Source organism: Panthera pardus, unplaced genomic scaffold, assembly GCF_024362965.1.
Source record: "Panthera pardus isolate Hobbes unplaced genomic scaffold, ASM2436296v1 HiC_scaffold_16, whole genome shotgun sequence".
Classification (NCBI taxonomy): domain Eukaryota; kingdom Metazoa; phylum Chordata; class Mammalia; order Carnivora; family Felidae; genus Panthera; species Panthera pardus.
The window spans coordinates 129,180,525-129,206,664 of record NW_026526721.1 but is presented as its reverse complement, the minus strand read 5'-3'; the positions used below and the strand labels follow the sequence as shown (position 1 = coordinate 129,206,664).

At 38.9% G+C, this 26,140-nt stretch overlaps 1 protein-coding gene and 1 long non-coding RNA gene across 3 annotated transcripts in view; both read left to right on the top strand.

The window, feature by feature from the left end:
* The window catches only part of DNAJC13 (DnaJ heat shock protein family (Hsp40) member C13), a 125,037-nt gene extending 106,873 nt beyond the window's left edge, over positions 1-18,164 (top strand). For both annotated transcript variants that reach the window (XM_019436489.2, XM_019436492.2), the window contains 8 exons: positions 3,885-4,054; positions 4,203-4,245; positions 4,586-4,759; positions 6,541-6,720; positions 7,001-7,141; positions 8,955-9,098; positions 11,476-11,575; positions 17,299-18,164. In XM_019436489.2, coding sequence (XP_019292034.1) covers positions 3,885-4,054; positions 4,203-4,245; positions 4,586-4,759; positions 6,541-6,720; positions 7,001-7,141; positions 8,955-9,098; positions 11,476-11,575; positions 17,299-17,405 — 1,059 coding nt within the window. In that variant the 3' untranslated portion in view covers positions 17,406-18,164. The remainder of the gene's footprint in view (positions 1-3,884; positions 4,055-4,202; positions 4,246-4,585; positions 4,760-6,540; positions 6,721-7,000; positions 7,142-8,954; positions 9,099-11,475; positions 11,576-17,298) is intronic.
* Positions 18,165-20,434: 2,270 nt separating this feature from the next.
* Positions 20,435-26,140, top strand: part of LOC128777324 (uncharacterized) — a 29,889-nt gene continuing 24,183 nt past the window's right edge. Inside the window, exons 1-3 of the long non-coding RNA XR_008422591.1 lie at positions 20,435-21,068; positions 24,224-24,256; positions 25,363-25,934. This is a non-coding gene — a long non-coding RNA (uncharacterized LOC128777324). The remainder of the gene's footprint in view (positions 21,069-24,223; positions 24,257-25,362; positions 25,935-26,140) is intronic.

The window sequence follows — 26,140 nt, the reverse complement described above, 5'->3', positions numbered from 1 at the left end:
TGAGCTGTCAGCACAGAGCCCGACGCGGGGCTTGAACTCACGGACCGTGAGATCATGACCTGAGCCGAAGTCGGCCGCTTAACCGACTGAGCCACCCAGGCGCCCTTAACATTTGTTTTTAGATACCTTGTTTGATTACAGCCATCCTAGTGGGTGTGAAATGGTATGTCATGATTTTGATTTGCATTTCTCTGGTGACTAATGATGCTTAGTATCTTTTCATGTGCTTATTGGCTGTTTGTACATCTTTTTTAGAGAATGTCTGTTGGTTCACATCTTTTGCTTATCCCTTAATTGGGTCATTTGTCTTTTTACTATTGAGTTATAATTGTTCTTTATATATTGTGGATGCAGTCCTTACCAGATACATGATATGCAAATATTCTCTCATTCCATGAATGTCATTCTGTTTTTCTTCATGGTGCCTTTTGTTGAAGTACAAAAGTTTTCAATTTTGGTAAAGTCCAGTCTCTCTCTTTTTTTTTTAAGTGTATTTATTTTGAGAGAGAAGAGGGTGTGTGAGCAAGTGGGAAAAGAGCAGAGAGAGAGGGAGAGAGAAGAGAATCTCAAGGAGTCCCCGTGCTGCCAGCACAGAGCCTGACACAGGGCTCAAACTCATAACCATGAATGAGATCATGACCTGAATGGAAGTCAGGACTCAGTTGCTTAACCAGCTGAGCCATCCATGTGCCCCCTGTAGCTTGTGCTTTTGATCTTATATCTAAGAAATCATTGCCTATTCCAAGGTTATAAATATTTATGGCTGTGTTTCCTCCTACTAGAGTTTTATAGTTTTAGTTCTTGGATTTATATCCTAGATCCATTTGAATTAATTTTTGTACATGGTGTGAGGTAGGGGTGGGACCAGTAAACTTTTCTATAAAGGACCACGTAAAAAATATTTTATCCTTTTTGGGTCATCCAATTTCTTTCACAAATACTCAGCTGTGCCCTTGTAACAGGAAAGCAGCCATAGATAGTAACTGTGTAAATGGTTGTGTCAGTGTTTCAGTAAACCTTTACATACAAAAACAGTGGCAGGCCAAATTTGGCTTTTGTGTGCCAACCCTAATTTGTGTGCCAAATAACTAAGTAACTTGGACATAACTTTGAAGGCTTATAGTCAAAGAATTTGCATTACGGAAATTGTTTTACTTACATGTTTAATATCAGTGAGTGGTTGCTTTCTAATTGAATTCTGTCATGATCAAGAAGAGTGAAATATGGCACAAAAACAGACACTCAGATCAATGGAACAGAATAGAGAACCCAGAAATGGACCCACAAACTTATGGCCAATTAATCTTTGACAAAGCAGGAAAGAATATCCAATGCAATAAAGACAGTCTCTTCAGTCAATGGTGTTAGAAAAACTGGACAGTGACATGCAGAAGAATGAACCTGGACCACTTTTTTACACCATATACAAAAATAAACTCAAAATGCATGAAAGACCTAAACGTAAGACAGGAAGCCATCAAAATCCTCGAGGAGAAAGCAGGCAAAAACCTTTCTGACCTTGGCTGCAGCAGCTTCTTACTCAACACATCTCTGGAGGCAAGGGAAACCAAAGCAAAAATGAACTATTGGGACCTCATCAAAATAAAAATCTTCTGCACAGTGAAAGAAATAATTAGCAAAACTAAAAGGCAACCGACGGAAGAAGATATTTGCAAACAACCTATCAGATAAAGGGTTAGTATCCAAAATCTATAAAGAACTTATCAAACTTAACACCCAAAAAACAGATAATCCAGTAAAGAAATGAGCAGAAGACATGAATAGACACTTTTCCAAAGAAGACATCCAGATGGCCAACAGACACATGAAACGATGCTCAATGTCACTCTTCATCAGGGAAATACAAATCAAAGCCACACTTACATACTACCTCACACTGGTCAGAGTGGCTAAAATGAACAAATCAGGAGACTACATATGCTGGCGAGGATGTAGAGAAACAGGTACCCTCTTGCACTGCTGGTGGGATTGCAAACTGGTACAGCCACTCTGGAAAACAGCATGGAAGTTCTCAAAAAATTAAAAATAAAACTACTCTATGACCCAGCAATTGCACTACTAGGTATTTATCCAAGGGATACAGGTGTGCTGTTTTGAAGGAACTCATGCACTCCAGTGTTTTATAGCAGCGCCATTGACAGTAGCCAAATTATTGAAAGAGCCCAGATGTCCAACGATGGATGAATAAAGAAGGTGTGGTATGTATGTATAACGTGTGTGTGTGTGCGCGTGTATATATATATACGCGCGCACACAATGGAGTATGACTCAGGAATCAAAAAGAATGAAATCTTGCCATTTGCAACTATGTGGATGGAACTGGAGGGTATTATGCTAAGTGAAATTAGTCAGAGAAAGACAAATATCATATAACTTCACTCATATGAGGACTTTAAGGTACAAAACAGATGAACATAAGGGAAAGGAATAAAAAGTAATATAAAAACGGGACAAAACATAAGAGACTCTTAAATGTAGAGAACAAACAGGGTTGCTGTAGGGATTGTGGGAGGGGGGGATGGGCTAAATGGGTAAGGGGCGTTAAGGAATCTACTCTGGAATAATTCTTACACCATATGCTGACTAACTTGGTTGTAAATTATAAAAAAATAAATTATAGAAAGTAAAATAAATAAAAGACATTGAAGGACAATTAGTATCCTGCATTGCCAAGACATTTGGTTCTATAGATACTTCTTAAAATTTAGTAAGTTGAAAAATCTACTTTTTATTTTATTTTTAAAAATAGACTTATTCATTTAAAAAAAAAAGTGAAATAATTCCTGGTGGATGTTCTCTATTATGTAACTGATAGTTTCCTTTAGTTCTTGGGTGCCTAGCAAGTTCAGAACTAAATTTGTAGTATAAATTTACTACATTGAATGTGTAGTATATCACTGTCAATTATAGAAAATTATTTTATTTCCTTTGTGGCTGGCTTTATATTAGTCTTCATTCAAATAAGTTTTTGACTCTCATGCCAGGGCCTGAGAATACAAGCAATGAGTGAGACAGACCAGGTCAGGGAAACTTTCCAGAGGATGAGTTTGAGCACAGGCTTGAGTGATATAAAGGAGAGAAAACCAAGTGAAGACCTCAGCAGAAAACTTCCCAACCTTCCTTTTCCCTCTATTATAATGCCTCAGTGTAATTTTCAGTTTGTGTGTGTGTGTGTGTGTGTGTGTGTGTGTGTGTGTGTGTGTGTGTGTTTTGGATGTATTATTTTTACTGCTTTTTTTAACGTAATCACTACACCCAATGTGAGACTCGAACTTATGACCCTGAGATCAACAGGTACATGCTCTACCAACTGAGCCAGCCAGGCACCCCTGTATTATTTTTAAAGCTGCATTTTAAGTCCTTTTCAGAAAAAGCCACAGTATAATATAAAAACATAGTATAGCAAAATAAATACACTAAAAAAGACTTGAAAGACACAAAGGCCACTTTGTGAGAAAAATGAGAAAAATGTGTTTGCAAAGGCAGGGAGCATGGGGCAGGGTTGGGGGGACAGGCCTGGAATACCAGAATAAGGGTATTCTGGGAAGAAGGAACAGTATGTGCAAGGCATGATCCAGCAAGGTGTGCCCTAGACACTACATGGGTCAGCAGTATTGAATTTCTTCAGGTATCTTAAATGTGAGACCGAGATGAAGTGAAACTGCATAGGTAAGTAGGAAGTCTTGTTAAAGTTACCCTTGCATAAACTAGGGTGGATCCCTTCTCCCACTCCAGAACTTTGGATAATAGTTACGGCCCAGATCAGCCACACCACAAAATACAACAGGTATCATATCCTAGAGAAATACAGAACACACCCGACACCAGTAGATCTCTTTTCTCTCTCAACCCCCCTGCTGTAGGTCCGCATTACGCTAATGAAATTTCTACCAAGCGTTTTCATGGATGCCATGAGAGACAACCCTGAAGCTGCTGTACATATTTTTGAAGGAACTCATGAAAATCCTGAGTTAATTTGGAATGATAGCTCCAGAGATAAAGTGTCTACAACAGTTAGAGAAATGATGCTAGAGTAAGTAACGCCTTCAGGTAAATCGCCAAAAAGGACAAATGTTTCCCATTTGTCCATCACCTCTCTAATATTTATTCTAACAATTGATGAATGTGCATTTTGTGACTGAAGTTTGATATTCTACCCTCTCACTTTTTTTTTCCCCAAGGCACTTTAAAAATCAGCGAGATAACCCTGATGTAAATTGGAAGGTAAAATATACTTTTATTCAGAGGAAGGAATTCTACATTTTATTGTATTTTTAGTTTGCTGTTTGCTGTTGTTTTTTAATTCCTACTGCGTCAGTTTGATAACTGTTAGACACTTTGTCATTAAGACACTTAAGAATTCCCCTGGGAAGTCACGTTTTAAATTTAGGAATATTCACTTTTTAAGTAAGTAATCAAAGTACCTTTTTTGAAATTTATTAAGGGATTATACAAAAGTATATAATTTGATTATATTAATGACTATTTAATGGGATTTGCATTTTTTGTGTCATGTATGACTAAGGATTAAGTGACTTGATTATGATTCTTTCTTTCTTTAAAGTTGCCTGAAGATTTTGCTGTGGTGTTTGGAGAAGCAGAGGGTGAACTTGCTGTTGGAGGAGTTTTCTTGAGAATCTTTATTGCACAGCCAGCGTGGGTTCTAAGAAAGCCTAGAGAATTCCTTATTGCACTATTAGAAAAATTAACTGAGCTCCTGGAGAAGAACAATCCTCATGTAAGCTTCAGCCATCAGCAAAACATTTCCAGTAGTTTGCTAAATATACTGATGGGATTTCTGTTAAAACACCATCCTCATGGCCCATACATTAAGAATTGGTTACTTTTTTCAATGCAGCAGCCAGGTTCAAATTCAGATATGCCGATTCATCTTATTTTTGGGGCATGTTCAAAAGTGAACATGGTTATTTCTGAACCAAAGTTGGAGATGTCTATATTGACAAATTGCTATCTCTGGCAAGTATAGAGGCTCTAAAAGAAGGTATCTGCAACTTCATCTCCAATGGTTATATTAGTTTAAGGAAAAACACAAACATTCGGTGCTCCCCTAGAAGTGTGTCCTGCTAGTGTACTTCACTCAGCCTTCCATATGTGACCCTTGTGAAAGACATTGATAGGAGAGTGAACCTAGTATCTGTGTTCAAAGGCAGAGGCTACAAGGTAAGCAGGAGTGAGAAAGTAGCCTTATACTATATAAGGTTTTGTTATTTAAACCTTTAGAGTAAAAATAACTGAGGTACGTGACTGTTGGCTGTATTAAACAGGCTGACTATGGAACCAGGTAATAAAGAGCCCAAGCTGTGTTATTAGATGGTCCTGGATCCCAGTACCAGCTTCACCACTGACTGGCTCTGTAACCTTGAACAGTACTTCGTGGTCTGCCTCATTTATGGAAGGATCACGACACCTGTCCCTAAGGCTGAGGTTTTAGTGAGTTTTGACATATGGAGAGTACTTAGAGTAACGTCTGGCACATGTCAAGTACCTAGAAATTACTAGTTACTATCATTAGCTTAGCACAACTTAAAAAAAAGTATTATTATTTTGCCAAATGTTTACGTACATAACTTTTCAGTCTCATTTTCTGTTTACTAGGATTTTTGCTACGTAAATAGATTCCTAAAAAAAAAAAAAAAAAAATCTTCAAAAAGCAGAAACTTAGGGGAAAACACAGCATTTTCCTCCCCTATCACCTTGGCTTTGGGGCCCATCCCAATTTCCATGTTTATTTCAGATGCTGTGGGTGTACACGTCTGATAAAATGGGATAAGTTACAGGTTTTTTGCAATCCACAATAGAAAGTGCATTATGGCAGCCAAACCAGTTCAGTAGGATTTTTTTTCAATAGGATTTTTAATAGAACTAGGATACCCATTTCATGACTTCTGCATTCTCATGAACTATTGATGTTCCCTGATACTGACATTTTTATAACACTGACTAAAACTTTCTGGTAATAACTTTTGGGAGATTCTCTCTCAAACCTGCAACAGAAATGAGATGTGACCTGGCCCAGTGAAAGACTGCTTAGATTAATTAAGAGAACACATTCTTGGGTCGCCTGGGTGGCTCAGTCAGTTAAGCATCTGACTTCACCTCAGGTCATGATCTCATGGTTTGTGGGTTTGAGCCCTGTGTGGGGTTCTGTGCTGACAGCTCGGAGACTGGAGGTTGCTTTAGATTCTGTGTCTCCCTCTCTCTCTCTCTCTCTGCCCCTCTCCTGCTCGCGCTCTCTCTCTCTCTCTCTCTCTCTCTCTCTCTCAAAAATAAATAAACATTAAAAAAAGATCACATTCTTAAAGTCCTTTGACTTTGAATTCATGCCTTTTTTCAAGATGGGAAGATAGTTGTTTTCTTAGGATTTGTGAATCGGTTTTAAAAAATCAGCACATAGAACTTGTAGATCTCTAGGGTAGAACACCAAATAGTTTCCAAGGATGTTTAGGACTTAACTTTGTCAGTATTTTATAGTTTGTTTCTTTGTTTTATACCCTCTAGGGAGAAACTTTGGAAACTTTGACAATGGCAACAGTATGTCTCTTCAATGCACAGCCTCAGCTGGCTGACCAGGTCCCACCATTGGGCCACCTCCCCAAAGTGATCCAGGCAATGAATCATAGGAACAATGCCATTCCTAAGAGTGCCATCCGCATTATCCATGCCCTGTCTGAAAATGAGGTAGTGATAAATCCAGTTAGTAGCTTACAAATTTGGAATTTATTTATGTTCCCTCTTTGTGATTAATGTACATTGCAGTACACATCCGCTTCCTACCATGTGCCTTTCTGCATGTGAACCAGTGGTATTGTAGCAACTCTTAAACTAGTTTAAATGATGTAATTAACAGGAGACTGAATTTGAGTTCATTATTAAACTTGAGCTGAATGTAGGTTTTTCATATATTTTATTATTGTATTTACTGTGTTTATTGTATTTACTTCTTTTTTCGGACACTTAGCTGTGTGTTCGAGCCATGGCATCTTTGGACACCATTGGCCCACTGATGAATGGGATGAAAAAACGACCAGATACTGTTGGTTTAGCCTGTGAAGCAATTAATCGAATGTTTCAGAAGGAGCAGAATGAATTAGTAGCACAAGTAAGTGACTTTCTAGATTCAGTACTATTTCAGGAAAACAAACATACCCAGGCAAATAGATTTTCACTTGTTTAGCACTGATTTGGTTTCTCTGACATAGGTTTGGTAAAGAGATCATTTGTGGGTTAATGCATGGATGATTTTATATTTTATATACAGACAGGCACATGCCTATATATATATATATGCATGCATGCATACACACACACACACTGAGAAAGGTGGGCCAGCTGTCAGGAATCTTAACCAACTTCAGAGTACTTTTGTGATATTTAAGTTTTGAATTTTGGTTTTCTGCTAAGCATTTATTCTTAGCTTGCTTTGTCAAATTTGTTTCATTATCTTTGGAAAGATTCACTTTGTTTAGTGATTCCTTGATTCTGAAGTCATGTTTAAGAACATGCCAAGATTTCTACTGTTTTTTTTTTTGTTGTTTTTTTTTTTTTTTCAAAGAGACTACCCACCTAATGAAAATAAGACTTGGTGGGTATGAATGTAGTGTAGACAGACACTGAAGGAACAAAAACTATCACAAAACTGATCTTCCTAAAATATAACTCTAACTGGGTTACTGTTCATTTTAAAAACCCTTCATTGGTTTCCCATTACCACCAGATAACAAAGTGACAGCTGACATCCTTAGCCTCAGTACAAGGCCCTGCATTTTTGTATCTGGTCCTCCTATTCTCCCAGCCCCTTTTCCTCCCCCGTCTCCTATTCCCATCCCTCATTTAGGCAGTTCAGAAGTACTGGGTACATCTCAAGGAGGTATTTGAATGCCCTGAAGTTCAGACTTATAATTGGCTGGGGAGAGGAGTTGTATTAGAAACAGCTTGAGCTGGTGCTACCACTTGATGGCTCTGTGACCTCAGGCATGACTCACAAACTTACATTCAGATTCTTCATCTGTGAAGTAAAATTCTAACTCCCTCACAGGGTTGTTAGGAGAACGGTATCTATAAAGGGAGGTATACTCACTAAATGTTAGTTACTTCCATCTCTTCCCTCTGAGTTTTAGCGTCGGTATTGAAAGTTGTGCAATACCAGAATGTTAACTAGCCTTTTTAAGACTGACAGGAAATGTATGGTAAATGCAAAAGTTGATGTTTTAAGAAAATGTGAAAAAAATATTAAGATACTTTAAATTTTGTGCCCATTACTATAGTGTCATAGAAGAGGCAGCCCAGTATAGTGGCTAAAAGCTCATGTTCTGCACTTTGTAGTTCCAGATAGAGATTGCATTGCTGCCTGTTACCTGTCAACAGGTTTCACCCTCTGTGCATTGATTTTTCCATCAGTAATAATAGTAGTGCCTATGTCATTACATGTTGTGATGTGTAATGACACAACTAGATGTTTCTAGTCTGTAACATTTAGAACAGTTGATGGCATGAAATAAAATCTCCTTAAATAAGAGTGTCATTGGGGCGCCTGGGTGGCTCAGTCGGTTGAGCATCTGACTTCGGCTCATGTCATGATCTCGCAGTCTGTGAGTTCGAGCCCCACGTCAGGCTCTGTGCTGACAGCTCAGAGCCTGGAGCCTGCTTGGGATTCTGAGTCTCCCTCTGTCACTGCCCCTCACCTGCTCATGCTCTCTCTCTCTCGCTGTCAAAAATAAATAAACATTAAAAAAAAAAGTTAAAAAAAAAAGAGTGTCATTATTATTAGATCTGTAAAAGAAATCTTCATCTATGTTAAAATGAAAGACAGGAGGTTGTCTTCCAGGTATGGTTCTGGGAGTGAAATTGTTTCTTCAGTGTATGATTTACATTTTTTTCAGCATGTTTATGGTATGCTTTATATTTTCTTCTAGGCCCTGAAAGTAGATCTGGTCCCATACCTCTTAAAATTACTTGAAGGCATTGGTCTTGAAAATCTTGACAGCCCAGCAGCCACTAAAGCTCAGATTGTTAAAGCTCTCAAGGCCATGACTCGAAGCCTGCAGCATGGAGAACAGGTGAGTCTACACAGGGGTGACTTTGATTTGCTGGCTATGACAGGGTATTCTCCAAACCAAGGGTCTTGGCCATGGGTGATCTCTGCACCTCTCCTCATAGACTCAAGTAGTGACTTGGGGGGATTCTTTTTTTGAATGCTGATGGTATGTCGTACATTTCAAGAAGAAAAATGCTGAAATTCAATGAGCATTTAAAGCTGGTTAAGGTTAATGTTCAGTTCTAGCATGTGTTGCTGGATAGTGATAACCACATTTATTAACAATCCCATTATGCCATTTTGGAACATTGTTTTAGTTTTATCACCTTTATTTATTAACACTTAACAATGTGTGTCAGCTACATACATATGCTGATTTCAAGACAGCCCAGTAATTCAGTTTTCCTCTTTGGTTTTATTCTTGTTGCTTCTGAGGAGTTCCTCATTCATTGTTACTGTCCAGCATTATCTAATGCTCTCTCGCTCTGTGTTTATTTAATGTGAAATTTACACAACATAAAGTTAACCATTTTAAAGTGAACGATTAATTTGTGTTTAGTATATTAACAATGTTATGCAACCACCACCTTATCTGTTCCAAAACATTTTTATCACCCCAAAAGAAACATCTGTACCCATTAATCAATTACTTCCCATTTGTCCCTTTCCTCAGCCTCTGGCAGCCACCACTTTGTTGTCTGTGAATTCACTTATTCTGAATATTTCATATAAATGGAATCATACAATACATGATGTCTGGCTTCTGTCACTTAGCATGTTTTCGAGGTTCATCATGTTAGAGCATGTATCAGTGCTTCATTCCTTTTTATGGCTGAAGTATTCCTGTATGTATATGCCACAATTTATACATTCATTCAGTGATAGACACTTGGAGTGTTACTACCTACTCATGTTCTTTCATAGGTTTAAATTGACTTAAAGTTTTCTTTTAGTGATTCCATTGTCTTTGTGTAAAGTCTAACTAAAGAAACATTTTTATGCCATTGCCCATTCTATCAGTATCACCATTTGAACAATTTAATATTATTGAGATTTGAAGTATTGAGGATTATTGAGGATATTTGAAGTATTTGGGGGCTTTTTTGTGGGTGTTCTGAACTTGCCAAGCAGAGGTACTCTAGGCAGGCAGTTGTCTTATCCTCAACCTGCCTCAGGATTCCTCTTGATGAAATTAGGCAAGTAACCCTGACATCCATCTTCCGATTTCAAGGGGAGGAAACTGGTGTGATAGTTTCCAAACTAGCAGATCCCCCACCACCTTCACAAGTAATTACTTCCAGTAGTGATTCCAAGGTTACAACAGGGAGCCTCCTGGGCTTGTGTGGCCCCACATATATCTTTAATGCCTGCCACCAAATTATCTGGCAGTGTCTTCCCCTGCTAGACTAGACTGTGAGCGCTTCAGAGACAGAGACCATCTCACATCTTTGTGTCCCATTATGCCTCCACATGAGGTACCCAATCAATATTTGATCTGAATGTTGATATGTGAAAGCCTCTAAGTTGGAATTTCCTAAACTTTTTTTAATCTGTATCACACAAAAATGTCTTTGGTCTTAGTCCAGTATACTTTACACACACGTTATTTGTACTTACATGTATATACATCAAATATGAGTGTTCACACCATTTTACATGTGAATTCTGATGCTTTCTATATTAACCTATTTCCTCAAGCATGCTGATTAAACCCTCTTCATCGATTTCATAAACTTCTAATAGGTCACAACCCATAATTTTTTAAAGTTTATTTTATTTTTTTAAAGTTTATTTTGAGAGAGAGAGTGCACATGCACAAGTTGGGTAGGGGCAGAGAGAGAGGGAAGGAGAACTACAAGCGGCCTCCACAGTGTTAGCACAGAGCCCAACGCAGGGCTCGAACTCAGAAACTGCAATATCATGACCCGAGCCAAAATCAAGAGTCAGTCGCTCAACCGACTAAGCCACCTAGGCGCCCCAAGACTGCTTTAAGTTTTAGCTTGAGTTTATAGCATCTTCTCCCTAGACCCCTTCCTTGGGAATAACTTCATGAGGTCATGCCACACTGTCAGCCAGTTGTTACTATCACAAGAAAATCTTTCTGCCCAAATAACAAGCCAGTAAATTATAAGTTCAAATAATAGTGTCCAGTTTTAGAAGGAAGCCTGACTTAGGGCCTTCTTTGGATCTGGTTTCACGAGATGTCTCTGTCCTTGTGCCTGGCATAGAACATTTAAGGAATGCTAGGTCTTGCTCCATCTTTGGATCTTTCCTCGGCTAACTTTCCTTTTGTCTTGGAAGTTTGCTTTTTCTCTTTGGTTCTTCTTCCAACACCCAGTCCTCAGTAATGAGGCTAACTTAAATTCATTATGTTCAAAGAGTTTGTTTTACTTCTCTAGGTGAATGAAATCTTGTCTCGTTCTTCAGTCTGGAGTGCCTTCAAAGATCAGAAACACGATTTGTTTATTTCTGAGTCACAAACAGCAGGATACCTCACAGGTAATCCACACCTAATTGGTTACTCTGAAACATATGGCAGAAGCCACCTTCCTGTTGCCCTGATTAAACTGAAATAGCATTTATAGTGTCTTCCTAAGCTACTAGCCACCTGTCTTGGAGGTCCTGTGAGCATGTGGTGGACCTCTGGGGTTAGCCCTGGGCAAATGTCAACTGCTAATGTGTTGAATGTGTGCTGACTGAAACGTGAACTTTGCTCGGTTTTGACCCAATGAATTGATGGTGTCATAGGTTATATTTGGAGCATGACTGTTGAAATGTTTATCTTGAACGTGTAAAAAGATTAGAGAAATACCTATTCAGAAATATCAGTATTAGAAACATGATAGCATATGATATTTTCCATTTCTGTCAAAATAACAGATTGGAACTCCAAATATGTACATTCATCTGTGAAATATTTTTCTTCTAAGTTTCCAGTAATTAATCTGTAGTTTTATAAAACATATACAATTTGTCCTTTTGTAGGAAGAAGTATGTACCATAAAGGGAAAGGACATTTTAGTGTCTAGGGTTCAAAAGATAGTATGTTTTTGAAGCTCAGGACATTTGTCCATTTGACACACTAATTGCCTAATAATTTTCCAATATTTTCATATTGGCTTCTATTTAAAAAGAAAGTCTTACCATTCTTTTGGTATATCCAAAGATGAAATATAGTCTCTGGTATAAAAGTTTTCAGTTTGAAATTAACCTTAAGAATAACAGGTGGTTTTTGCCATCTGCCTGAGTGTGGTATATATGTAAACAAAAATCAGCTCTGAATCCTCCTCTTACCAGAGCTGATGTAGGTAAATTGAGAGAAAAAAACAGTACCCACTGGATTTTATGCCAGTGTAACTTTTTGAGTAATCCCGATTGCTGGTGTAGAAGTTTATAAATCATGAAGACTAAAGTTTGTACTTTAGTATAACTTTAAAACTAAAGTTTATAAATCTTGAGTACTTAAAAATGGGGACTTCAGAGAATATTTTGCCTGGTTTTAATTTTAGTCTGTTGTGGCACTACTGCTTGCTTCCTCACTGTGACCATTTAATATTAATCCACTAAAATTTATAAGCAGAGCCCTAACATTTGTTTTTGTTTTAACTCGTTTTATTTTTTTTAATTTACATCCAAATTAGCATACAGCAGAGCCTTAACATTTGTAAACACACGGTGCTTTGATTGCCCATCCCTGCATGTACATTAAGAGCAGTGTCCTACGGTTCCCTTCTAACTTTCCCATGTGCCTGTCCTGTGATTTCTATGGAAAGAAATACCTAGAAAATGGTCTTTGGCTATCTCGTGTCTCTCTTTGAAATTTGAGGTGAAGCAGTAGCTTCTAAATAAGAGTATGTTCTATAATAGGCACACTAAAAACTTCTTTAGACTCGTTTTCCAAAAGTTTATGTAATACCACCTTTTTGTGGCATTACGTTAATTACCTCGTATAAGGATGTTGTGACTGGGAAGTCTGCCTTATGTTTTTTCCAGCTAAGAATAGCTACTTAAAAGTTTGGCCTTGAAGAATAGAAAGATGTAGATTATAAGCTTTTCTACAGGGACACCTTTCTAATTTGTTGTGTTCTGCATTGTGCTTAGTGTTCATTGACTTGATGCAATAGAAGACTTTAGATGGTCCTTGACTTAGTAATGGGATGTGGGTCACAAAGTCTGTGGTTAGAATACAGAAGAGATAGGGATTTATCTTTAGAGACTAATTTCCTTCAGAAATCTTTAGGTCCTCGCCCCATCCATATTTGCTAATAACTATAGAAAAATGTACAGGGATTTGAAGGGTTCCTGTCTGTGCCTTTCCTTTTACTTGGATCCCTGGGGTAGCTTCTGAAGGAGTTGTGAGAAGGAGCTGTGATGAGCTGTAGGGGATGGAAGAGGGTTGGGGAAGAAGAAAAGCTGGGATTTACAAATTTCTTTACATCCTCCTTTGGGCCCACTCAGGGCAGCAGGTTCTGTACAAAGCTGGTCAAAGGGGAGATGGTATAAATCCCAACTTGGACACATCCTGGTGTTGCTCTGGCCGTTCTGCAGGCCCCCCTGAAGCCTGTAGGCACGACTACATGGGACAGTCTGGACTAGCCCTGAGCTCTGTTGGCCCGGAAATTGTCTAGTTCTTAGCACATCATCAATCTGGGATGTTCTTTTGTTGAAATGTTAGTTGTTTGAGAAGATTTTCCCATCAGCTCTCCTTGTTTTGAAAGGACTGTTTAAAGAGCACTACCTTTTGAATTGTCTTCTCATTGTTTAGGTTGTCAAATGTTTTCTTTTTTTGTGTTTGAGCTGTTCCATTGATGCTTTGTATTGTGTGTCATGTGTTTGATAAAAGGTACAAGTTATTCTAATAATGGTAAAGTCGCATTAGCGGAACTCCTTGGAATGTATACAGTGTTGCATTGAGTTGGAACTTTAATTGATTAGGATTTACCCCACCCTGTGCTCAGCCTGGAGGAGATTCTAATTGTGCCCAATGTGCAAATGAAATAAGGTGCTGTGAAAACACACTTCACTAACCATTTTTCTAAAATACCGATGGTAAGTTTGGCAAGTAGATTTTGTTTAGGAGATGGTGAAAGATAGAGGAAAGTTAATTACTCTTTCAAAGTAGGATAAGAATGACCAAAAATACGATAATTATTTTCTTTACCCTGGCTGCTGAGCAGATATCATTCAGTCACATCTCAGGATTGGGAGTATGGATAAAATGTCCTAGGCGAGATTGCTCCTTGTAGATGAATTGAGAAGAGGCCACCTGGTTCCATAGGTTCTTTGGCCTGGCATACTTGTTTTGTTTTATGATAAAAGCTTACCTAAACTGTCTAATGCGGTTTTACCTACAATGCAGACAAGCTATGTTTTCATTGACCTGGGCGTTAGTTACTTAGCTATTTGTTAGGTTCTAGAAGGGCATGTTGGTGAGAAGTTCAAGGCCCTGTAAAAACAATTTTAGCAGGGAAAATCCTCCAATTACCTCACCTAGAAAATCAGTATAGAGAAAGAAGGAACAAGAGGGAAAGGAAGAGAAGCAGGGAAAGGGAAACATGGTTGTAGGAGTGGGAATTGATGACGAAGAGCTTTGTGTACCCCCCCCCCCCACACACACACACACACTTAATTGGAATATGGAGATGAACTTCATACACACACCCCCCTGTATATATTTATATTAGAGGCATGTCACATAGTTAATTTGGCTTCCTAAGGTCATTAAAGGGGGGTGGATGCAATTCTAAGGTCTCTCTTCATACAGGTCCATCAGTTCTCTACGAGTTAGGATTTTTTTTCCACCTTGTGTTGTTCTTTGTCCACCTGTCCCAAGACTATATGATGTGAGTGATGTTGGGAAAGATTCCCTGAGCTCATCAGTTTACTATAGGACACTGACGCTGAGGCAGAGCTTCCTGCTTGTGTTTTCCCTCCTGAGACTCTCACGTTCATTTTTAACAAAGCCCATGCTCTTTCCACTGCTCTATCGTTGCAGGCAATTCCATTTTGCGGGGTTCTTTGTTAATTTTCTGTCTTTTCTCATTCTCAAGTCTGGCAGCCTTGCACGTTATTGCCACGTGCCCCATTTCTGGCAGCTCCTGCTCTCTCCTCCCACCTTTCTCTGGAGAACACAACTGTTCTGTCCTCATCCTAACCAGACACCTTCTAAAAGAGAAGCCAGAGGTGTGAGAGAAAGAGCATTTCAGACTTATTTACAGAAATACCCAGGAATTTGTTTGTCTTTTCCTAAAGTGGCAAATGGTGGGGCTGGAATTTGGTCTATTGTGGATGATTCTTCTAAGCCTATCATGTCTCAATTTAATTTTAGCCCAGAAGTTCCCAAACTTTTCTCAGTTCACAATGCCTTTAATGTCTTAATGATTTTTTCATCTACTGCTAGGCCAAAAGAAATAACCTAATAGCTAAGTTGAAGTATTAGGTCCAAACAACTTGAAAGTGGCTATGTGGCATCCAGCAGATGTTGCTGTGTTTCTCTCCGACGTAAAATATCTAGCAGCACCCCTGTGAGTTTGTCCCAAGGTGCCTCCGCACGCAGTTGAAGAACAATAGCCTTAGTCTGTTTTCTATATGTAGCATTCATATTTGGTCTCGTCATCTCCTCATTTGATGTGGCCAGGATGAGTCCAACATTGGAAGTGCTTGGGAAATTGACCAGTCCAGGGTGTTTGGGGGGGTTATTCTTACAGCTTCTATCTTTGGTGAGACCCACTTAATCGATCTGTGGTAATCCTGCCGCTGCCTAGGGTTCAAAGGTTGATAGGTTGGTGGGAAGTGATGTGAACAGTGTGGTGCTGTAGCTCCCAACTGCCTTGTCAGAGGGGGTAGGTTGAGCCGGTGGTCTTCTGAGCTGTCTGTGGAAGGCCTGGCACCCTGCTTGGCAGAATGCAGGAGTTGGTAGATGCAGGCCTTACAGTGCCTTAAAAAGGGAAGATCCTTTTTCCAACGTTTATAAGTTCAAGGTTCCGAGTGTGCGTGTTACAGCTCACACAGGTGGAACTGTGTCTGGCTGTATAATTACATATGAGATGCAGTGTTCACTCAGTGGTGTAAGCCATTTCACGTCCTGGATACAAGTGCTTGTAACGTGAAACAATCTGAATTGTGCCCCATTTGTCCTACATTAGTCCCTGTTACGCCTCAGCCTTCATCAAACTGCTCTGCTGTTTGCATTTCCTTATAACTTCCCTTGCTGCTTATATTTCTTTTTTCCCCTCAGGTGTCTCTCCTTCCCTTCTAACTGGCAGCAGCCCCCTTCACCTCAGGAGCGGGCTTTAGATCCGCTCTGCCAGGCAGCTTGCTAACTTCTGTGTAGCTCTCTGAAGCAGGTAGAGAATCATTTTGCTAAATGCATGCCGCTCCCACTGCCTTTCTAGTTCTAACCCTTGATGTTCCTTAGCTGTTTGCCTTATTTCCTACGGTTTCAGCTAAGAGTATTGCTCAGTTTGTGGTATTATGCTACAATGTCTCTTGCAAGTACTCTGTACAGTTTGTGCAGTGCTTCTGGGATGTAATGGTCTCTGCAATGTTTACGATAAACTGGAGGGCTAAAGCCATTATCTACAATGCTTGTAGGACACATCTTGATAAATGCTGGCATATGTAGCATTTCTATGCAGTAGAGACTCTTAGAATCAAGGAAGACCTATAAAACGAAAATATTGATATCTTTTTCCATAGCATTCTTGTTTTGACCTGTGACAAATGTCCAGAGCCTTCCTTTTGTAGAGCTGTCAGTGTAGCAGCCCTTGTTCATTTGGTGTTACTAGCTATAACAGCATTTCTTCGCACCAAATGAAAGTAGGTTAACTTGAATGTTGATGAAGGTTTTTCTTGGCATTTTATCAAGTATGACTTTTGGATGGGCTTAGTATGGAGTTTCCTTCCTCTACTTGTTCTTTTTTTTTTTTATTTTCCATTTGACATAGCTATCCTTCAGTGCCCAGAATTTTTTGAAGCATTGAATTCCCAGAATTGAGAAGGGCCAATTTTCCATGTTTTCACACCAGTGTTGCTGTCCAGTATCAATTTTGAAATGATTTTTAACTTTGTCATATAGTAAAGACATACCTTGAAAATGGCACTGGGTAGTTGTCTGTTAAAGTGTGTGATCAGGTACTTGACTAGCTTCTGACCTTCTTATAAAGGTGTTTTTACACGACTCTGCTCTCTAGAAGGTGTGTGTTTTCCTTTCTCTCTTGCAGGACCTGGAGTTGCTGGCTACCTTACTGCAGGGACATCCTCGTCAGTCATGTCCAACCTGCCGCCTCCCGTAGACCACGAGGCAGGCGACCTTGGCTATCAGAGTTGACACCTTTGTGAGAGACAGTAAATGCTGACAGGCCAGTGCCCAGTCCACATTCCTCCAGCTGATACGTTGAAACAAACTCTTACTGCCTTTCTCCTGGTTTCATGACAGTGTTATTCCTTTTTCTATAAATATATTTTTATTTAGGAAAAAAAGTCAGTGATTCTAATTGTATCACGTTGTAAGAAAGCACTCTGTGGATCAGCCTAAGTGGGTACACAAGTTTTTTTTCTTGATGTATGTAAGCACATTCTGTTCCTTTGTATCTGTTTACAAGACTGTGAATCAAAAAGACAAAACTTTCTTCCTAGTTTTTATAATGTTTTTTTTTTGAATTAGCGTGACTGTGGGGTTGAACTGCAATCTACAGAAATTGGACTAGGTCACTTGTCCCCGGAAGACAGTGTTTCCCTCTCCTGCATCGAGTCCCTGTGGCTGTCCCCCTCCACCGTCCAACACTAGTAGGCTTCATCCTCGTGCCTGTTCCCCGGTATCCTCTCCCCAATCATTAACCTTCTGAGAGCTCACAGTACATGTCGGTATGTATAACTGACTTTACCAAATTGAATGAAAAAGGAGCTTGTGCAAAAAAATTTAAAAACGGATGTCAAGATGTTATGTAAGAGATTAGTGTAATTGTGAAATGTTCTATACAGTATCAAATATATAAAGCTTTCTATATTGAATGTACATTATACAGATCATTCATATGTGTACATAAAATTTTAAAAATAAAGGGAATTGACTGCTTTGTTAATGAGATATATTTGTTCTAATTTAATGTTTCCCTTTGAGGATCTCCTGCTTTTTTCTAAGACAGATCTAGTACTAGGAATAAACACAAACGCTCCGTCGCGTTCACAGCTCCTCATCCAGACAGCTACGTTGACGCATCTGATCATTCCCAATGCCCTTTGGTAATATTTCAGCCACATCTGAATTTCCAGAAACTAGCGTTTCATTTATTTTCTATTTAATAATTCAGGAATGGGTGAGGCTAGTATTACTCTAATGGGTGAGACACATTAATTTCAACGTTTTTTAAAGCGAGAGAAATTTAAAGTGAGAGCATGTTTCAAATAATACAGATCTCAGCACATAGGTCTCCTAGTATGATCATAAACTACAAGAAAATGAAAACCTGTAAAGAATACAAACACTTCTTAAAGAATGAGGAAACACCCACACCTCCACATTGCCTTTGAAAGCAAGAGCCAAGTTTATTCCATAGTTGATGTGTAAGCAGAGTGTAATGGAGACTTACTCCCCCAATAAGTCTCTAATTCAGACTTTTGCATCATCTCTCAAAGGTTATAGAGTAATATACCCATGCACATATTTTAATATACAACTGTGGTTTTAGTTTCTAGGCAATACTTGTCATAAAAATATGTTCTCTAAAAGAAATTGTAACAGCTAATTTAGGAGTAGGTGGTATGGAAGAGCACAAATTAATATATTTCCTTTAAGTACTAGGAGAACATAAATATTGTATTTATGATATTTAAAGGGCTATTTAAATTAATTCACAATCACTGATAGTTAAGTAATAGCTCATTCTTACTGAACATAGGCTGTATGCCAAACATCCTGTAAACTCATACATACGTAGTCTCATTTAATCCTCAGAACAAACCTATGGGCTTGATACTGATAAAATTCTTATCTTCCAGGTGAAGAACATGGGCTCAGAGAGGCAAAGCAACTTAGCAAAAGTCACACAACTAGTAAGTAACAGAGTCAGAAATCAAAACTACTTAGACCTGACACCAAAGTCTGTCCTGAGCCATGATCCTAACACAGCAGCAATCTGAAGCAGTATGTAACTAGGAAAACTGAGAGGTGGTTTTTTTTTTCTGTTTTGTTTTTAAACATTTTTTACTGTAAACCAAAACACAACTACAGAAAATCTCGCTGAACAAATTCGTCGTTAAAAGGCAAATCACCCTTGAAACTACCATCTATGTCAAGAACTTTGCCAGCCTCTCCAGAATCCCCTTCGTGTGCCCCCATCGAAATCACAGCCACTCCCTTCTTCTTGAAACTGACCACTTAAAAAAAAAAAAAAAAGGACCACTTGTCTTACGCTTCCTTGTGTTCCTTTGTAGTTTATCACCCAAGTGTACATTCCTAGGGTTTGGTCTTGCATTTTTCCTTCTGTTAATATATTTTTGAGTCTTTTTAAATCTTGTGGCTCCCTTTCCATCTGCCTTTTCCCTATAACTTCGTTGAAGGCCCTGAAGCCGTTGGTTGGTTTTCCCAGTCTTGAGGTTACTGATCACACATTCCTAGTGCAATTCAACTTATTCCTCTGCTCTTTGCATCTAGAGGCTTGATCAAACTCTGGTTCCATTCCTTTGGCAAGACTAGAGGGGGGCTTGGGTTTTTTTTGTTTTCTTAGAAGCACATCATGCCTGTAAGACGTGATATTAACAATAAGGGAATCTCAGTGTGACTAGATCCATTCATATACTGGGAGTTATAAAATGCTGCTATTCCACTTAGTAACTGGAATGCTTTTATAAAGAAATGCTTTCTTACAAAAAAAAAAAAAAAAAGCAAAAATGTTAAGTAGGACTACATCAAACCAAAGTTTCAACACAACAAAGAAAACATAAAAAGGCAACCTACTGAACGGTGGAAAATACCTGTAAGTCATATATTCAATAAGGAGTCAATGTCCAAAATAATGTGGAGAACTCAGCAAAAAATCTGATTAAAAAATGGGCAGAGGGTCTATATAGACATGTCCAGAGAAGACCTGTAGATGACCAACTGGTACATTGAAAAGATGTTCAACATCACCAATTATCAGGGAAATACAAATCAAAACCACCATGAGCTATCACCTCACACCTGTCAGAATGTCTAGTATCAAAAGGGCAAGAAATAACAAATGTTGGAGAGGATGTGAAGAAAAGGAAAATCCTTGTGCACTGTTGATGGAAATGTAAATTGGTGCAGGCACTGTGGAAAACAGCAGAGAGGTTCCTCAAAAAATTAAAAATAGAACTAACATATGATCCAATGAAAACACTAATTGAAAAAGATACATGCACTGTGTTCTTTGCAGTGGTATTTACAATAGCTACAGTATGGAAACAACCTAAGCGTCCATCAGAGGATAAAGGGATAGAGGGGATGAGGTGTTGATATACAGTGGAATATTACTTAGGCATAAAAAAAAAAAATGAGAACTTGGAATTTACGACAACACAGATGGACCTTGAGGGTATTACCTTAAGTCACGGAAGTCAGACAAATACCCGAAGATTTCACTTATATGTGGAATCTAAAACAAATGAACAACACAAAACTCATAGACATGGAGCCCAGATTGGTGGTTATCAGAAGGGAAGGAGTATGGGTAGGCAAAATGGGTAAAGTGTTAATTGTATGATGATGGATGGTAACCAGACTTACTGTGGTAATCACTTTGTAGTTTCTACAAATACTGAATTAGTATGTTGTATAACTGAAACTAATCTAATGTAATATAACAATTTTACCTCAATAAAAGAACAAAAAAAAAAGAAATGATTTCCTTTATGTGTTTTGTCACCCAGTGGCACACGTCATATGGGAAAGGCAGGATGAAGGCTTAATTCATTTCCTTTACTCATCAGCTTTCAAGATAATGAATCTGTTCCCTGTCATCTTCTGAAGGTGACCAATTTTGTTTTTTTTACTAACACCATTATTGAAGTATTTTTTAGTATCATAGATTTAAACATTTGCTGTTTTTCAATCCTTTGCTGTTATAGACATACCTTGTTTCACTGTACTTTGCTTTATTATCCTTCACAGATACAGCATTTTTATTTATTTATTAATTTTTTCCCCAAATTGAGAGTTTTGGCAACGCTGTGTCAAGAAACTCTTGGCACTATTTTTCCAATGTCGTTTGCTCACTTTATGTCTCTGTCACATTATGGTAATTGCAATATTTCAAACTGTATTATTATTATATTTCTTTGTAACTGTGATCACTGATCTTTGCTGTTACTATTGTAATTATTTTGGGGGAAACATGAACTCTTACTATGTAAGACGGCAAACTTAATAAAATGTATGTGTTCTGGCTGCTCCACTGATTGGCTGTTCCCCAGTCTGTCCTGGGGCCTCCCAATTCCCTGAGACACAGCTTTATTGAAATTAGGCCAGTTAATAACCCACTGTGGCCTCTAAGTGTTCAAGTGAAAAGAATAGTCACATGTCTCTCACTTTCAGTTAGGAATTAGAAATGATTAAGCTTAGTGAGGAAGGCATGATGAAATCTGAGATGGGTGGAAAGTTAGACCTCTGGCACCACAGTTAGCCAAATTGTGACTGCAAAGGAAAGTTCTTAAAGGAAATTAAAAGTGCTGCTCCAGTAAGTACATGAATGCTGAGAAAGAAACAACATTATTGCTGATATAGACAAAGTGTTAGTGGTCTTGATAGAAAATCAAACCAGCTGCAATATTCCCTTAAACCAAAGCCTAACCCAGAGCAAGACCCTAACTCTTCGACTCTGTGAGGGCTGAGAGGTGAGGAAAAGTTTGAAGCCAGCAAAGGTTGGTTCATGAGGTTTAAGGAAGCGGCTGTCTCCATAACAAGGTGAAGCAGCAGGTGCCCATGGAGCAGCTGCAGCCAGTGACCCAGAAGGTATGGCTGAGACCGTGAATGAAGGTGGCTGCACTAAGCAACAGATTTCGAATGTAGGCAAAACAGCTTTATGTTGGAAGACAAGGCAATCTAGGACTTTATAGACAGAAGTCAATGCCTGGCTTTAGAGCTCCAAAAGACAGGCTGACTCAGTTAGGGACCAGTGCAGCTGGTGACTTTTAAGTTGAAGCCAATGCTCATTTACCATTTGGAAAGCCCTTAAGAATTACGATAAATCTACTCTGTGGTCTGTAAATGAAATAAGATCTGGATGGCAGCACATCTGTTTGCAAAATGGTTTACTGAATATTTTAAGCCCACTGTCGAGACCTCCTCAGAAAAAAAGATCTCCTTCAAAATATTACTGCTCATTGACAATGCATCTGTTCATCCAAGAGCTCTGGTGGAGATAGACAATGAGATTAATGTTTTCATGCCTGCTAACACAACATTCATTTTGCAGCCTATGGGTCATGGAGTAATTTTGACTTTCAAGTCTGATTATTTAAGAAATACATTTATTTTGTGGGGAGCCTGGGTGGCTCAGTCAGTTAAGCTTTCGACTGTTGTTTTGGGCTCAGGTTATGATATGGTTCATGGGATTGAGCCCCGCATTAGGCTCTGAGCTGACAGCGCGTAGCCTGGTTGGGATTCTCTCTCTCCCTCTCTCTCTTTGCCCCTCCCCAGCCCACATTCACTCTCACTCTCTCTCTCTCTCTCTCTCTCTCAAAAAAAAAATAAACTTTAAACAAAAGGAAATACATTTTTTAAGGCTCTAGCTGCCATAGATAGTGATTCCTCTGATGGATCTGGGAAAAGTAAATTAAAAACGTTCTGAAAAGGATTTACCATTCTAGATGCCATTAAGAACACTTACAATTCCTGGGAAAAGGTCAAAATCAACATCAACAAGAGTGGAAGAAGTTGATTCCAGCATTCATGGATGACTGAGGGGTTCATGACTTTGGTGGGGGAAGTAACTGCTGATGTGGTAGAAAGAGCCAGAGAGCTAGAATTTGAAGTGAAACCCGAAGATGTGACTGACTTGTTGCATCTCATGATGAACTTGAATGGATGAGGACTTGCTTCTTAAGGATGAGGAAAGAAAGTGCTTTTGTTGAGATTAATCTGGTGAAGATGCTGTGAACATTGTTCAAATGACAACAAAGGATTTAGAATATTTCATAAATTTAGTTGAAGCAGCAGCAGTGTTTGAGAGCATTGACTATAATTTTGAGAGAAGTTCTACTACAGGTAAACTACCGTCAAAGAACATCTCGTGCTGTAGAGAAATCGTTTGTGGAAGGAAGAGTCAACCAATGTGGCGAAGTTCATTGTTGTCTTTTTTTTTTTTTTAATTGTTTTTACATTTATTTTTGAAAGAGAGACAGTGTGAGCAGGGGAGGGGCAAAGAGGGGAGGGGCAGTGTGAGCAGGGGAGACACAGAATCTGAAGCAGGTTCCAGGCTCTGAGCTGTCAGCCCAGAGCCTAACATGGGGCTCAAACTTGTGAACCACAAGATCATGACCTGAGCTGAAATCGGCCGCTTAACCGACCAAGCTACCCAGGCACCCCCATTGTGTCTTATTTAAGAGTTAGCACAGTCACCCCAGCCTTCAGCTATACCACCCCGATCAGTCAGCAGCCATCAACATTGAGGCATAGCCCCCCACCAGCGAAAAGAGTACAACTTGCTGAAAGCTCAGATAATGGTTAGTACTTTTCAGCAATGAGGTATTTCTTTTTTTTAATTTTTTTAAAGTTTTACATATATTTTTAGGAGATAGAGTGCAAGCAGGGGAGGGGCAAAGAGAGACACACACACACACACACACACACAGAATCTGTAGCAGGCTCCAGGCTCCTTGTTGTCAGCACAGAGCCCGACGCGGGGCTCTGAACCCACGAAGGGCAGGATCATGACATGGGCCAAATTTGGACGCTTAACGGACTGAGCCACCCAGGTGCCCCAGCAATAAGATATTTCTTAATTAAGGTATGTAAATTTATTTTTACATAATGCTGTTATAAACTTGATATTACAGTTTATTATATATTACTATATATATGTTATATATACTATATATAGTATAATGTAAACATAATTTTTATATACACTAGGAAACCAAAAAATTCATTTGACTCATTTTGTTGTGATGTTCACTTTATTGCAGTGCTCTGGGACTGAACCCCATAATATCTCCAAGGTATGCCTATATCTTTGTTGAAGTTGTAAATGTCCTGTCTTTGCCAGTGGAAGCTTCTTCAGCCTGGTTCCTTGAGTCCCCTTTTCTTTCTTTTTTTTCCCCCCCTTAATGTGGTAGAGTACACATAACATAAAACTTATTATCTTAACCATTTTAAGTATACAGATAAGTATTATTAGATATATTGATAATGTGCAACTATCACCACCATCCATCTCCAGAACTCTTATCACCTTCTAAAACTGGAAGTTTATACTCATTAACTGATAATTCCTCCTCCCCCAGCCCCTGGCAACCAGCATTCTACTTTCTGTCTCTGTGAGTTTGACTATTCTTTAAAAAAAAATTTTTTTAATGTTTATTTTTGAGAGGTGGGGGAGGGGCAGAAAGAGAGGGAGACACAGAATCAGAAGCAGGCTCCAAGCTCTGAGCTGTCAGCACAGAGCCGAACAAGGAGCACAAACCCACAGACCTCAAGATCATGACCTGAGCTGAAGTCAGACGCTTAACCGACTGAGCCGCCCAGATGCCCCGAGTTTGACTATTCTAAGTATCTCAAGTGGCATCATATAGTGTTTAAATTTTTGTGAATGGCTTATTTCATTTAGCATAGTATCTTTAAGATTTGTTCATGTAGCATATGTCAGAATTTCATTCCTTTTTAAGAAGCTGAATAATAATCCATTGTATGCACATGCCACATTTTCTTCATCCATCTCTCTATCAATGGACGTTTAGGTTTCCATATTTTACCTATTGCAAATAATGCCACCATGAACAACTTGATTTTAAAATGGGCAAAGGTCTTAAATAGGCATTTCTCCAAGCAAGGCATAGAAATGGCCAATACATACACAAAAATGTGCTGAGTCACTAATCAGGGAAATACACAGGGAATGAGCCCTTTTAGTAAACCTGAGGATTATCACCAGGTGGCTGGAGAATCCCTTTCAGTCCAGAAATTCTGTGATTCCCTTTTCTGATCTTAAATTCCATTATATGATGGAATGTCCCTAAATACCTAGGCTTTACTAATAAATATTTTTATTTATTTATTTATTTATTTATTTATTTATTTATTTATTTATTTATTTATTTATTTTTAGAGAGCACACTTGCCCGTGTGGGGGCGGTGGAGTGGCAGAAGGAGAGACAATCCCATGCAGTCTCCATGCTCAGCGTGGAGCCCAACGCAGGGCTCAATCCCACGACCCAGGGATCATGATGTGAGCAGAAATCAAGAGGCGGAGGCTCAACAAACTGAGCCACCCTGGCGCACTGGAAAAAAAATACAGATAAACTTAGTCTATTTCTGGCAACCTATTGACTAGGAATTTAATGGCCTACTTGAGTTTTCAGGAACACATGGCCTCCTATATGGTTTAAACACTTCGGGGCACCTGGCTGGCTCAGTGTCTAGAACATGTGACTCTTGTCTCAGGGTCATGAGTTCGAGCCCCACATTGGGTGCAGAAATTACTAAAAAAGTATATAGCACTTACCTTTGACCAGAGGAAGTGTGAGCACAGAATGCAAAGACTTCTTTGAGCTTGTTTACTTATCTATAAAATAATGTTGATAATTCTTAACCCATCCTTCACAGGGCTGTCGTGAGGAGTGAAATATGTCTGTGAAAGAACTCTGGGAACCATGAAGCATATCGATGGTGGTAATAATCGTAAGTACCCAAGTCAGCAATCATCGATAACAATTTTTCTCATTCTATTTAGGATCAGGAATGGGGTAAAACAAATTCCAACGACTTTAAGGTCTACATAAAATCATTTGTAATTTTTTATTAGTTTTTGGAAGTAGTTCTGTTGCTAGGTAAGCCCTAACTAAAAAGCGGCTACCGTGGCTCCCAAATCAGAGATGCTGTGCTAC